This window comes from Scyliorhinus torazame, chromosome 12, assembly GCF_047496885.1.
Source record: "Scyliorhinus torazame isolate Kashiwa2021f chromosome 12, sScyTor2.1, whole genome shotgun sequence".
Taxonomy (NCBI): Eukaryota; Metazoa; Chordata; class Chondrichthyes; order Carcharhiniformes; family Scyliorhinidae; genus Scyliorhinus; species Scyliorhinus torazame.
The window spans coordinates 8505237-8519022 of NC_092718.1; the positions used below are offsets into that span (position 1 = coordinate 8505237).

The window sequence follows — 13786 nt, forward strand, 5'->3', positions numbered from 1 at the left end:
GGGCGTGGGCATCGCAGACTGTGCCAGCATTTATTGCCCATCCCTAATTGCCCCTTGAGGGGCCAGTTAAGAGTCAACCACATTGCTGTGGCTCTGGAGTCACACATAGGCCAGACCGGGTAAAGACGGCAGATTTCCTTCCCTCAAGGACATTAGTGAACCAGATGGGTTTTTACGACAATCAACAGTGATTTCATGGTCATCCTGAGATTTTTAATTCCAGATATGGGCGGCACGGTAGCACAGTCGTTAGCACTGTTGCTTCACGGTGCCAGGGTCCCAGGTTCGATTCCCGGCATGGGTCACTGTCTGTGCGGAGTCTGCACGTTCTCGTGTCTGCGTGGGTTTCCTCCGGGTGCTCCGGTTTCCTCCCCCAAGTCCCGAAAGACATGCTTGTTAGGTGAATTGGACATTCTGAATTCTCCCTCTGTGTACCCGAACAGGCGCCGGAATGTGGCGACGAGGGGATTTTGCAGTGTTAATGTAAGCCCACTTGTGACACTAAAGATTATTATTAAATTATTTTTATTGAATACAAATTTCACCATATGCCATGGTGAGATTTGAACCCGAGTCCCCAGACCAATACTTTGGGCCTCTGGTTTACTGGTCCAGTGACAGTACCACAACGCCACCGCTGGAGAACAATATCAAGCTCGATCACAATACCTGCCACTCTAAGATAATCCAGTAACAAGTCTCGGATTTGAGGGAAACAAGTTTCACCCAGAGGATGGTGGGTGTCAGGAATGCACCGCCTGGAAGGAAACCTGGCAATCTTTAAAAAACACTTGTACGAGTACTTGAAATGTCATGACATTCAAGGCTACGAGCCAAGTGCTGGGAAGTGGGAGTAGTTAGACCAGAGTAGTTTTTCTTTTGTCGGTGCAGCCTTGATGGGCCGAAGGGCCTCTTCTATACTATATGATTCTATAAGTGCCGCAACCTGCAGGGCTGCGAGCCACTTGCTGGGATTAGGCTAGATGGCTCATTATTTGGGCTGCCGCAGACAGAATGGGCCAAGTGGCTTCTTTCTGTATGGTAGCCGTTCTATGATTTTATGTCTGCTTTCTGGGAACACATGCACAGTAGCCACGGTACAGTCGTCATATCCATGGTGAGTCAGTGCCCCAGGAGGGGAAGAAAGAACACTGGATAAGTGGGGAGGAAAAGTTAAAAGCACAATGGCTGGGAGTTTGATGGGGGTAATAACTGGGTTTCGTGCTCTCACATTTATTAGGTGTTTAAACCTAAAAAAGAAACTTTGGTGAAAAGGCGTAAATTGTGAATCTTCACAATCTGTTGGACAAATTGCATTGGCCTCAGAAACTCATCCACAAACCCCAAGTCCTTTGTACCGCAAATACAAATTCAACTCGCCACAGAGAGATAGGGCTGATATTTCACAATTTAGGAACTCTTTTTATGATCAGATTTGTGTTTCTGCTCAACCTTGCAGGCCCGGAAAGGGAACAATTGAAGCAGCACAGCCCCGTTCCTGCAGCCAGTAAATTCTTCTTCAAAGTTTTTTAAATCCAAAATCTTTGTTTTTAAATTATGAAATAAATTGTTCCTTTCTTTTTATTCTCTCTCTCCCGATCCAATTTTTCTTTCTACTTTCTTCCAATTAAGGGTCAATTTAGCGTGGCCAATCCACCTACCCTGCACATATTTGGGTTTTGGGGGTGAGACCCACGCAGACACGGGGAGAGAACCCTCTTTATTTTGTTACACTCGGTTTCTGTTTCTTTCCCACCTGTTTCTTTAATCTCATTCGGTTACAGGGATTTTTTTTTTTAAATTTAGAGTACCCAATTCATTTTTTCCAATTAAGGGGCAATTTAGCGTGGCCAATCCACCTAGCCTGCACATCTTTGGGTTGTGGGGGCGGAACCCACGCAAACACTCACTGGGAGAATATGCAAGCTCCACACAGACAGTGACCCAGAGCCGGGATCGAACCTGGGACCTCAGCGCCGCGAGGCTGCAGGGCTAACCCACTGCGCCACCGTGCTGCCCGATTCGGTTACAGAGTTAGACTATTGGTCCCGTCGTTCACGGACCTCGCCTTGCACTTCCATTAATTTCTGGCGCAAAAATTGTTTTGAGCTGAAGGGTGAGGGAAAGATTTCTAACAAACTGGGCAGGCCGTGAGTTGCAGAGAACCCCAGCAAATACCAAGCCATTGCCTCTTTGATGCTCGTGATCTCTTCATTAATCTGCTCTAACAAGTGAGACGTGTGTTCTGCAGTGGAGAAGGACGGGAACCAGTTCACCAAACAGACCCACTTCAACAACCTGTTCAGCATGGTCCATTACTGTGAGAATGTGGTGGAGTGCCGCAGAACCCAGCTGCTGGCTTACTTTGGGGAAAATGAGTTTAATCCCCAGTTTTGCAAAGAACACCCAGAAGTAACTTGTGACAACTGCCTGAGGAAGAAAGTAAGTTCAGTTGAAGCACGAACGGTTACTGTTACTAGTCCTGAAATGTTAGTTAGTTACTTTTTTTTAAACCTCATCCCTCCTTGTAGAATTACAGGACCAGGAATGTCACAGATGAAGTGAAAAACATTGTGAGATTTGCTCAGGAGAATTGTGCTAGTGTCAATGGAAGAAAATACAGTGCAAACCAGCCCTCCAGCAGGCTCACCCTGAACATGCTCGTCGATATCTTCCTCGGTGAGTGCAGATTATTTACAGGAAGTTGTCTGTTTTCTGATTATCTGGGGAGGTCAGGGGAAGGGAAAGCGGGTATTTGAACACCAAATGATAAGCGAATGTGGCACCATGTAGAGTTTTGTGATTCGTTAATTAGAAAAGGAGTCTCCTGTCATCTTAAGCTGAAGGTGATGTGATGTGAATTTGTACATGCTAGATCTCTCTTCGATTTGCCTGCTTGGTCTCATTCCTTACCTCTCACTTGCACCATCTCCCACGCTCGCATCTTATCACCACCTTGTGCTGTGGTGACGGGGGTGAATGCAGCAGCCAATTATCCACACTAAGTTTCCAATACTGGTAGAAGAATGAATGACCCAACAAACTATTTTGATTGGTGTTGGTTAAGAACTCCCTGTTCGCTCCAAACAGCGGGATCTGAGAAACTATTGAACCCCCTTCGTCAAAACTCAACATGGGTCTATAGTTGTGAATTTTGTGGGCACACATGCATTCTCTTACATTTCCCAAGTGTGCAACGCTGTAAGATCCTTTCGAGAGCTGTGATCAGTTACGTTCCTTTTTCTAAGGTTCTGTTTGGGAGCTTATTCTCGGAACATCTAACAAGCCCAGAAACTAACTGAACTTCCCCACTAGGTTGTAAAAATGCCAGGATCCAATCTGGTATATTTGGAACAGGTGCCGCCTACACCCGCCACAACGTAGAGCGACTGTTTCGAAAGTTGGTGCTGGATAGAATTCTGTGTGAAGATTTGTACATCACAGCCAATGATCAAGCAGTTGCTTATGTAACAGCTGGAGAGAAAGCACAGCAGGTTCTGATGGGCTTCCTTCAGGTGCGTTTCATTTTTCTGTCAAACTCATGTGTTCAATCTCCTGCGTTGATATTTGCATTCTAATTTATATTTGATCTCCCTATTGCGACCTAAAAAGTAATCAATTGCTGGAAGAGCTTTGAGATGTTTTAACGTGATGTGAGACTGGATAATAGTTACAATATTTCTAGATGAGAACAAAATCCTGATAACTGTGAGTATTTATTCTTTGTCCCTAGGTGGAATTTCAGGAGACAGATAATGCCAGCAGCATCAGGAAGCAGAGGAATTCGGTGACAAAGAATGTTTCCAAACGGGAGGAGATGGTTAAGCAGTGTCTTGCTGAGCTCACTGACCTCTGCAAGCGCCTGGGCAAAGTCTATGGTGTCCATTACTTTAACATTTTTAACACTGCCACCATCAAAAGAATTGCAGGTATATTTGAAAAAGACTGGCATGGGGTGGGTGAGGAGGGGGAAAGAAGAGTTCTGTCTCATTGGGGAAATTGCTCTTTTTCAACACAATATTATTAGTTTAGACCAGAATTTTGTTCTCGTCAAGAAATATTGTAACTGTTAATCTGTTGTTTTGCAATGAAATTCCTGAACTGTTGAAAGAAATAGATGTGTTTATATAACGCCTGGTCAGTATCATGCTGATGTTATGGGAGCTTGCTGTGCATGAATTGGCTGCCGTGTTTCCTACATTGCAACGGTGAATACATTCCAAAAGTACTTAATTGGTTGTAAGGTACTTTGGCCATCCGATGGTCATGAAAGATGCTGTATAATTGTAAGTCTTTTTTCAGAATGATAGTGAGGGCAACAACCTGGATTTTGGGATCACGTCTCTTGAGTATTCCGTCCACCACAATAATCAATGTTTTAAGAGATAATGAGACAGTACTAATATCCAGCAGATAATGAGACAGACAGTACTAATATCCAGCAGATAATGAGACAGACAGTACTAATATCCAGCAGATAATGAGACAGACAGTACTAATATCCAGCAGATAATGAGACAGACCGTACTAATATCCAGCAGATAATGAGACAGACCGTACTAATAGCCAGCAGATAATGAGACAGACAGTACTAATATCCAGCAGATAATGAGACAGACAGTACTAATATCCAGCAGATAATGAGACAGACAGTACTAATATCCAGCAGATAATGAGACAGACAGTACTAATATCCAGCAGATAATGAGACAGACAGTACTAATATCCAGCAGATAATGAGACAGACAGTAGTAATATCCAGCAGATAATGAGACAGACTACTAATATCCAGCAGATAATGAGACAGACAGTACTAATATCCAGCAGATAATGAGACAGACAGTACTAATATCCAGCAGATAATGAGACAGACAGTACTAATATCCAGCAGATAATGAGACAGACAGTACTAATATCCAGCAGATAATGAGACAGACAGTACTAATATCCAGCAGATAATGAGACAGACAGTACTAATATTCAGCAGATAATGAGACAGACAGTACTAATATCCAGCAGATAATGAGACAGACAGTACTAATATCCAGCAGATAATGAGACAGACAGTACTAATATCCAGCAGATAATGAGGGAGACAGTCCTAACATCCAGCAGATAATGAGGGAGACAGTCCTAACATCCAGCAGATAATGAGACAGACAGTACTAACATCCAGCAGATAATGAGGGAGACAGTCCTAACATCCAGCAGATAATGAGACAGACAGTACTAACATCCAGCAGATAATGAGACAGACAGTACTAATATCCAGCAGATAATGAGACAGACAGTACTAATATCCAGCAGATAATGAGACAGACAGTACTAATATCCAGCAGATAATGAGACAGACAGTACTAATATCCAGCAGATAATGAGACAGACAGTACTAATATCCAGCAGATAATGAGACAGACAGTACTAATATCCAGCAGATAATGAGACAGACAGTACTAATATCCAGCAGATAATGAGACAGACAGTACTAATATCCAGCAGATAATGAGACAGACAGTACTAATATCCAGCAGATAATGAGAAAGACAGTACTAATATCCAGCAGATAATGAGACAGACAGTACTAACATCCAGCAGATAATGAGGGAGACAGTCCTAACATCCAGCAGATAATGAGACAGACAGTACTAACATCCAGCAGATAATGAGACAGACAGTACTAATATCCAGCAGATAATGAGACAGACCGTACTAACATCCAGCAGATAATGAGACAGACAGTACTAACATCCAGCAGATAATGAGACAGACAGTACTAATATCCAGCAGATAATGAGACAGACAGTACTAATATCCAGCAGGTAATGAGACAGACAGTACTAATATCCAGCAGATAATGAGACAGACAGTACTAATATCCAGCAGATAATGAGACAGACAGTACTAACATCCAGCAGATAATGAGGGAGACAGTCCTAACATCCAGCAGATAATGAGACAGACAGTACTAACATCCAGCAGATAATGAGGGAGACAGTCCTAACATCCAGCAGATAATGAGACAGACAGTACTAACATCCAGCAGATAATGAGACAGACAGTACTAATATCCAGCAGATAATGAGACAGACAGTACTAACATCCAGCAGATAATGAGACAGACAGTACTAACATCCAGCAGATAATGAGACAGACAGTACTAATATCCAGCAGATAATGAGACAGACAGTACTAATATCCAGCAGATAATGAGACAGACCGTACTAACATCCAGCAGATAATGAGACAGACAGTACTAACATCCAGCAGATAATGAGACAGACAGTACTAATATCCAGCAGATAATGAGACAGACAGTACTAATATCCAGCAGGTAATGGGACAGACAGTACTAATATCCAGCAGCTAATGAGACAGACAGTACTAATATCCAGCAGATAATGAGACAGACAGTACTAACATCCAGCAGATAATGAGACAGACAGTACTAATATCCAGCAGATAATGAGACCGACAGTACTAATATCCAGCAGATAATGAGAAAGACAGTACTAATATCCAGCAGATAATGAGACAGACAGTACTAACATCCAGCAGATAATGAGACAGACAGTCCTAACATCCAGCAGATAATGAGACAGACAGTACTAACATCCAGCAGATAATGAGACAGACAGTACTAATATCCAGCAGATAATGAGACAGACCGTACTAACATCCAGCGGATAATGAGACAGACAGTACTAACATCCAGCAGATAATGAGACAGACAGTACTAATATCCAGCAGATAATGAGACAGACAGTACTAATATCCAGCAGGTAATGAGACAGACAGTACTAATATCCAGCAGATAATGAGACAGACAGTACTAATATCCAGCAGATAATGAGACAGACAGTACTAACATCCAGCAGATAATGAGGGAGACAGTACTAACATCCAGCAGATAATGAGACAGACAGTACTAACATCCAGCAGATAATGAGACAGACAGTACTAATATCCAGCAGATAATGAGACAGACAGTACTAACATCCAGCAGATAATGAGACAGACAGTACTAACATCCAGCAGATAATGAGACAGACAGTACTAATATCCAGCAGATAATGAGACAGACAGTACTAACATCCAGCAGATAATGAGGGAGACAGTCCTAACATCCAGCAGATAATGAGGGAGACAGTCCTAACATCCAGCAGATAATGAGACAGACAGTACTAACATCCAGCAGATAATGAGACAGACAGTACTAATATCCAGCAGATAATGAGACAGACAGTACTAACATCCAGCAGATAATGAGACAGACAGTACTAATATCCAGCAGATAATGAGACCGACAGTACTAATATCCAGCAGATAATGAGAAAGACAGTACTAATATCCAGCAGATAATGAGACAGACAGTACTAACATCCAGCAGATAATGAGGGAGACAGTCCTAACATCCAGCAGATAATGAGACAGACAGTACTAACATCCAGCAGATAATGAGACAGACAGTACTAATATCCAGCAGATAATGAGACAGACCGTACTAACATCCAGCGGATAATGAGACAGACAGTACTAACATCCAGCAGATAATGAGACAGACAGTACTAATATCCAGCAGATAATGAGACAGACAGTACTAATATCCAGCAGGTAATGAGACAGACAGTACTAATATCCAGCAGATAATGAGACAGACAGTACTAATATCCAGCAGATAATGAGACAGACAGTACTAACATCCAGCAGATAATGAGGGAGACAGTACTAACATCCAGCAGATAATGAGACAGACAGTACTAACATCCAGCAGATAATGAGACAGACAGTACTAATATCCAGCAGATAATGAGACAGACAGTACTAACATCCAGCAGATAATGAGACAGACAGTACTAACATCCAGCAGATAATGAGACAGACAGTACTAATATCCAGCAGATAATGAGACAGACAGTACTAACATCCAGCAGATAATGAGGGAGACAGTCCTAACATCCAGCAGATAATGAGGGAGACAGTCCTAACATCCAGCAGATAATGAGACAGACAGTACTAACATCCAGCAGATAATGAGACAGACAGTACTAATATCCAGCAGATAATGAGACAGACAGTACTAACATCCAGCAGATAATGAGACAGACAGTACTAACATCCAGCAGATAATGAGACAGACAGTACTAATATCCAGCAGATAATGAGACAGACAGTACTAATATCCAGCAGATAATGAGACAGACAGTACTAATATCCAGCAGATAATGAGACAGACAGTCCTAACATCCAGCAGATAATGAGGGAGACAGTCCTAACATCCAGCAGATAATGAGACAGACAGTACTAACATCCAGCAGATAATGAGACAGACAGTACTAATATCCAGCAGATAATGAGACAGACAGTACTAACATCCAGCACTAACATCCAGCAGATAATGAGACAGACAGTACTAACATCCAGCAGATAATGAGACAGACAGTACTAATAATCAGCAGATAATGAGACAGACAGTACTAATATCCAGCAGATAATGAGACAGACAGTACTAACATCCAGCAGATAATGAGACAAACAGTACTAATATCCAGCAGATAATGAGACAGACAGTACTAATATCCAGCAGATAATGAGACAGACAGTACTAATATCCAGCAGATAATGAGAAAGACAGTACTAATATCCAGCAGATAATGAGACAGACAGTACTAACATCCAGCAGATAATGAGGGAGACAGTCCTAACATCCAGCAGATAATGAGACAGACAGTACTAACATCCAGCAGATAATGAGACAGACAGTACTAATATCCAGCAGATAATGAGACAGACCGTACTAACATCCAGCAGATAATGAGACAGACAGTACTAACATCCAGCAGATAATGAGACAGACAGTACTAATATCCAGCAGATAATGAGACAGACAGTACTAATATCCAGCAGGTAATGAGACAGACAGTACTAATATCCAGCAGATAATGAGACAGACAGTACTAATATCCAGCAGATAATGAGACAGACAGTACTAACATCCAGCAGATAATGAGGGAGACAGTCCTAACATCCAGCAGATAATGAGACAGACAGTACTAACATCCAGCAGATAATGAGACAGACAGTACTAATATCCAGCAGATAATGAGACAGACAGTACTAATATCCAGCAGATAATGAGACAGACAGTACTAATATCCAGCAGATAATGAGACAGACAGTACTAATATCCAGCAGATAATGAGACAGACAGTACTAATATCCAGCAGATAATGAGACAGACAGTACTAATATCCAGCAGATAATGAGGGAGACAGTACTAACATCCAGCAGATAATGAGGGAGACAGTACTAACATCCAGCAGATAATGAGACAGACAGTACTAACATCCAGCAGATAATGAGACAGACCGTACTAATATCCAGCAGATAATGAGACAGACAGTACTAACATCCAGCAGATAATGAGACAGACAGTACTAATATCCAGCAGATAATGAGACAGACAGTACTAATATCCAGCAGATAATGAGACAGACAGTACTAACATCCAGCAGATAATGAGGGAGACAGTCCTAACATCCAGCAGATAATGAGACAGACAGTACTAACATCCAGCAGATAATGAGACAGACAGTACTAATATCCAGCAGATAATGAGACAGACAGTACTAACATCCAGCAGATAATGAGACAGACAGTACTAATATCCAGCAGATAATGAGACAGACAGTACTAACATCCAGCAGATAATGAGACAGACAGTACTAACATCCAGCAGATAATGAGACAGACAGTACTAATATCCAGCAGATAATGAGACAGACAGTACTAATATCCAGCAGATAATGAGACAGACAGTACTAATATCCAGCAGATAATGAGACAGACAGTACTAATATCCAGCAGATAATGAGACAGACAGTACTAATATCCAGCAGATAATGAGGGAGACAGTACTAACATCCAGCAGATAATGAGGGAGACAGTACTAACATCCAGCAGATAATGAGACAGACAGTACTAACATCCAGCAGATAATGAGACAGACCGTACTAATATCCAGCAGATAATGAGACAGACAGTACTAACATCCAGCAGATAATGAGACAGACAGTACTAATATCCAGCAGATAATGAGACAGACAGTACTAATATCCAGCAGATAATGAGACAGACAGTACTAACATCCAGCAGATAATGAGGGAGACAGTCCTAATATCCAGCAGATAATGAGGGAGACAGTCCTAACATCCAGCAGATAATGAGACAGACAGTACTAACATCCAGCAGATAATGAGACAGACAGTACTAATATCCAGCAGATAATGAGACAGACAGTACTAACATCCAGCAGATAATGAGACAGACAGTACTAACATCCAGCAGATAATGAGACAGACAGTACTAATATCCAGCAGATAATGAGACAGACAGTACTAATATCCAGCAGATAATGAGACAGACAGTACTAACATCCAGCAGATAATGAGACAAACAGTACTAATATCCAGCAGATAATGAGACAGACAGTACTAATATCCAGCAGATAATGAGACAGACAGTACTAATATCCAGCAGATAATGAGACAGACAGTACTAACATCCAGCAGATAATGAGGGAGACAGTCCTAACATCCAGCAGATAATGAGACAGACAGTACTAATATCCAGCAGGTAATGAGACAGACAGTACTAATATCCAGCAGATAATGAGACAGACAGTACTAATATCCAGCAGATAATGAGACAGACAGTACTAACATCCAGCAGATAATGAGGGAGACAGTCCTAACATCCAGCAGATAATGAGACAGACAGTACTAACATCCAGCAGATAATGAGACAGACAGTACTAATATCCAGCAGATAATGAGACAGACAGTACTAACATCCAGCAGATAATGAGACAGACAGTACTAACATCCAGCAGATAATGAGACAGACAGTACTAATATCCAGCAGATAATGAGACAGACAGTACTAATATCCAGCAGATAATGAGACAGACAGTACTAACATCCAGCAGATAATGAGACAGACAGTACTAATATCCAGCAGATAATGAGGGAGACAGTCCTAATATCCAGCAGATAATGAGACAGACAGTACTAACATCCAGCAGATAATGAGGGAGACAGTACTAACATCCAGCAGATAATGAGACAGACAGTACTAATATCCAGCAGATAATGAGACAGACAGTACTAATATCCAGCAGATAATGAGACAGACAGTACTAATATCCAGCAGATAATGAGACAGACAGTACTAATATCCAGCAGATAATGAGACAGACAGTACTAACATCCAGCAGATAATGAGACAGACAGTACTAATATCCAGCAGATAATGAGACAGACAGTACTAATATCCAGCTACTGCGAAGTCAGTAGTCCCTTTGTCATACTCCCTGTGTTGAGGGCTCAGCCGAGCTGCAGTCCAGAGTAAAGATTTTGACCCTTTCATATTTCTGCTGTTGCTGGGTTGAATGTTCAGGACGGTGGTTTGAGATTGCAGAGCAGGGGCTGCCCTTAGTTGTCACCTGACTCTCGCAGACTGGCAGTTAAACTTCCTGTCAGCCTATTTGTTTTTACAAAAGAAAAGGACAAAGTGGAAACGGCAATAAAGACAAAGTGAAAAATTGGCACAAAACAAATAATATTCACGTGAATTCAGATTAGGGCAGAAAAATGGGCAGTTCCCACTTGCAAAACAATTGGTTCTGCACTGATGTCCCACAATGTTAACGAGCCAAATGTGTCTGCTGCAGAGTCACTGTCACCGGACCCGGAGGCCCTCCTGCAGGTTGACGGCGTCACTGAGGACAAGTTGGATAAATATGGAGGTGAACTCATCGACGTTCTCCAGAAGTACTCTGAATGGCGTTTGCCAGGTAACGGAACGCCTCATCGACTTGCTCTCTGTAACAAATCTTCAGGGTGTCTTTCAGCCTCTCACCCAGGGGTACCCCTGCTTTAGGTTGCTACTAGGATCCAGGTGATACCAGCCCGGCAAGACCTTGTCCATGTGGCCTTTTCTCAAGTGTTGAGTCTAGGTGAGGCTAGATGGAAAATACAAAGGAAGACTGCGGCAAGATTGAAGAAGATATTTGCAGAATGTGTGTGTGTAATTGCCAAATGAATTTCAATACCGATGAGGTTGTGGGTTTTGGTAGGAGTATAATGAGGTCACGTCCTTAATGCTTGGGTAACAAGACACTGACTGGCGTAGAGGCACACAGGAATGTAAGAATACTGATACACAAATCACTAAAAGTAGCAGTATAGATTAGTTAGGGCATATTTTTAAAAAAGCAAACCAAACATTGGAGTTTATTCCTTGAGGGATAAGATTAAAAAGCAGGCAAGTTAAAAGTTGTATTAAATCTTGGGACCAGAAATGCAATGCACTCTAAATGTATAAAACGGGTGTAGGACACAAAGAGATTCACAAGGATGAAAGCAAACCTGACCAGTTATAACCATCAGGAATGGGTGAACAGAGGGCAGCACGTGCCACAGTGGTTAGCACTGCTGCCTCACGGCGCCGAGGTCCCAGGTTTGATTCCGGCTCTGGGTCACTCTCCGTGTGGAGTTTGCACATTTTCCCCATGTTTGCGTGGGTTTTGCCCCCATAACTCAAAAAATGTGCCGGCTAGGTGAATTGACCACACTAAGAAAATTGCCCCTTACTTGGAAAAAATGAATTGGATACTCGAAATTTATTTTAAGAAAGGAATGGGTGAACAGTTTGGAGCTCTTTTCTCAGGATAACTTGATCTGGGCGGTACGGCAGCACAGTGGTTAGCACTGTTGCTTCGCAGCACCAGGATCCCAAGTTCGATTCCCAGCTTGGCTCGCTGTCTGTGCGGAGTCTGCACGTTCTCCTTGTGTCTGCGTGGGTTTCCTCCGGGTGCTCCACTTTCCTCCCACTAATCCTGAAAGACGTGCTGTTAGGTAATTTGAACATTCTGAATTCTCCCTCAGTGTACCCGAACAGGCGCCGGTATGTGGCGACGAGGGGATTTTCACAGTAACTTCTTTGCAGTGTTAATGTAAGCCTTCTTGTGACAATAAAGATTGTTATTATTATGAGAAGTCTTTAATATTCGGAAGGATTGAATAGAGTATATGTAGAGAATAATTTCCACTTGTGGGGCAGTGACTTACGCAAAGTATAATGCCACAAGGCTCCTCAAACCTCAGAGTCGTGAACACAGCCCAGTCCCCCACACAATGGACTCTTTGTTTTTGCACTGAGTGCTGAATTTGGTGCATTTGAGTGCCATAGTGAGAGTTTGGTGACTGAGGGAGTATAAGGCTACATTTTAATCTAAAGTCTAGTCTTTCTTTTATTTAGTTAATTAACTTAAAAGTTGCTGTTTGGTTTAGAAGAAGGTGAATTTTCAGTCAGCTTTAAACAAAGCTTCTACTTGTAGGCACTTGCAGCTGGAGCTTGTTAATTAGATTAGGCCAGGTTTCAGAGACTAGATTCACAGTATAAAAGTGATCCCCTACAGTGCAGACTTTGTTTGCACTGAGTGCTGAATTTGGTGCATTTGAGTGCTATAGTGAGAGTTTGGTGACTGAGGGAGTGCTGAATTTGGTGCATTCGAGTGCTATAGAGAGAGTTTGGTGACTGAGGGAGTGCTGAATTTGGTGCATTTGAGTGCTATAGTGAGAGTTTGGTGACTGAGGGAGTTAGGTGAGGAGGGAGTAAGATGCTCCTTTCATTTTGTTTCCTACATTTCCGCAAAGAGTGAGAAGAGAGCCAGGAGTTTACAGAGAGTGCAGCTGACTGGGAGCAGAGTCGGAGGGCGGAGATCCAG

General features: G+C 42.3%; 1 protein-coding gene across 2 annotated transcripts in view; it reads left to right on the plus strand.

The window, feature by feature from the left end:
* Positions 1-13786, plus strand: part of LOC140387377 (recQ-like DNA helicase BLM) — a 63387-nt gene that overhangs the window by 39273 nt on the left and 10328 nt on the right. Inside the window, exons 16-20 of one of the 2 annotated variants that reach the window (XM_072470380.1) lie at positions 2252-2442; positions 2532-2679; positions 3316-3515; positions 3734-3929; positions 11729-11851. In XM_072470380.1, coding sequence (XP_072326481.1) covers positions 2252-2442; positions 2532-2679; positions 3316-3515; positions 3734-3929; positions 11729-11851 — 858 coding nt within the window. The remainder of the gene's footprint in view (positions 1-2251; positions 2443-2531; positions 2680-3315; positions 3516-3733; positions 3930-11728; positions 11852-13786) is intronic. The other variant, XM_072470381.1, reaches the window with a different exon arrangement.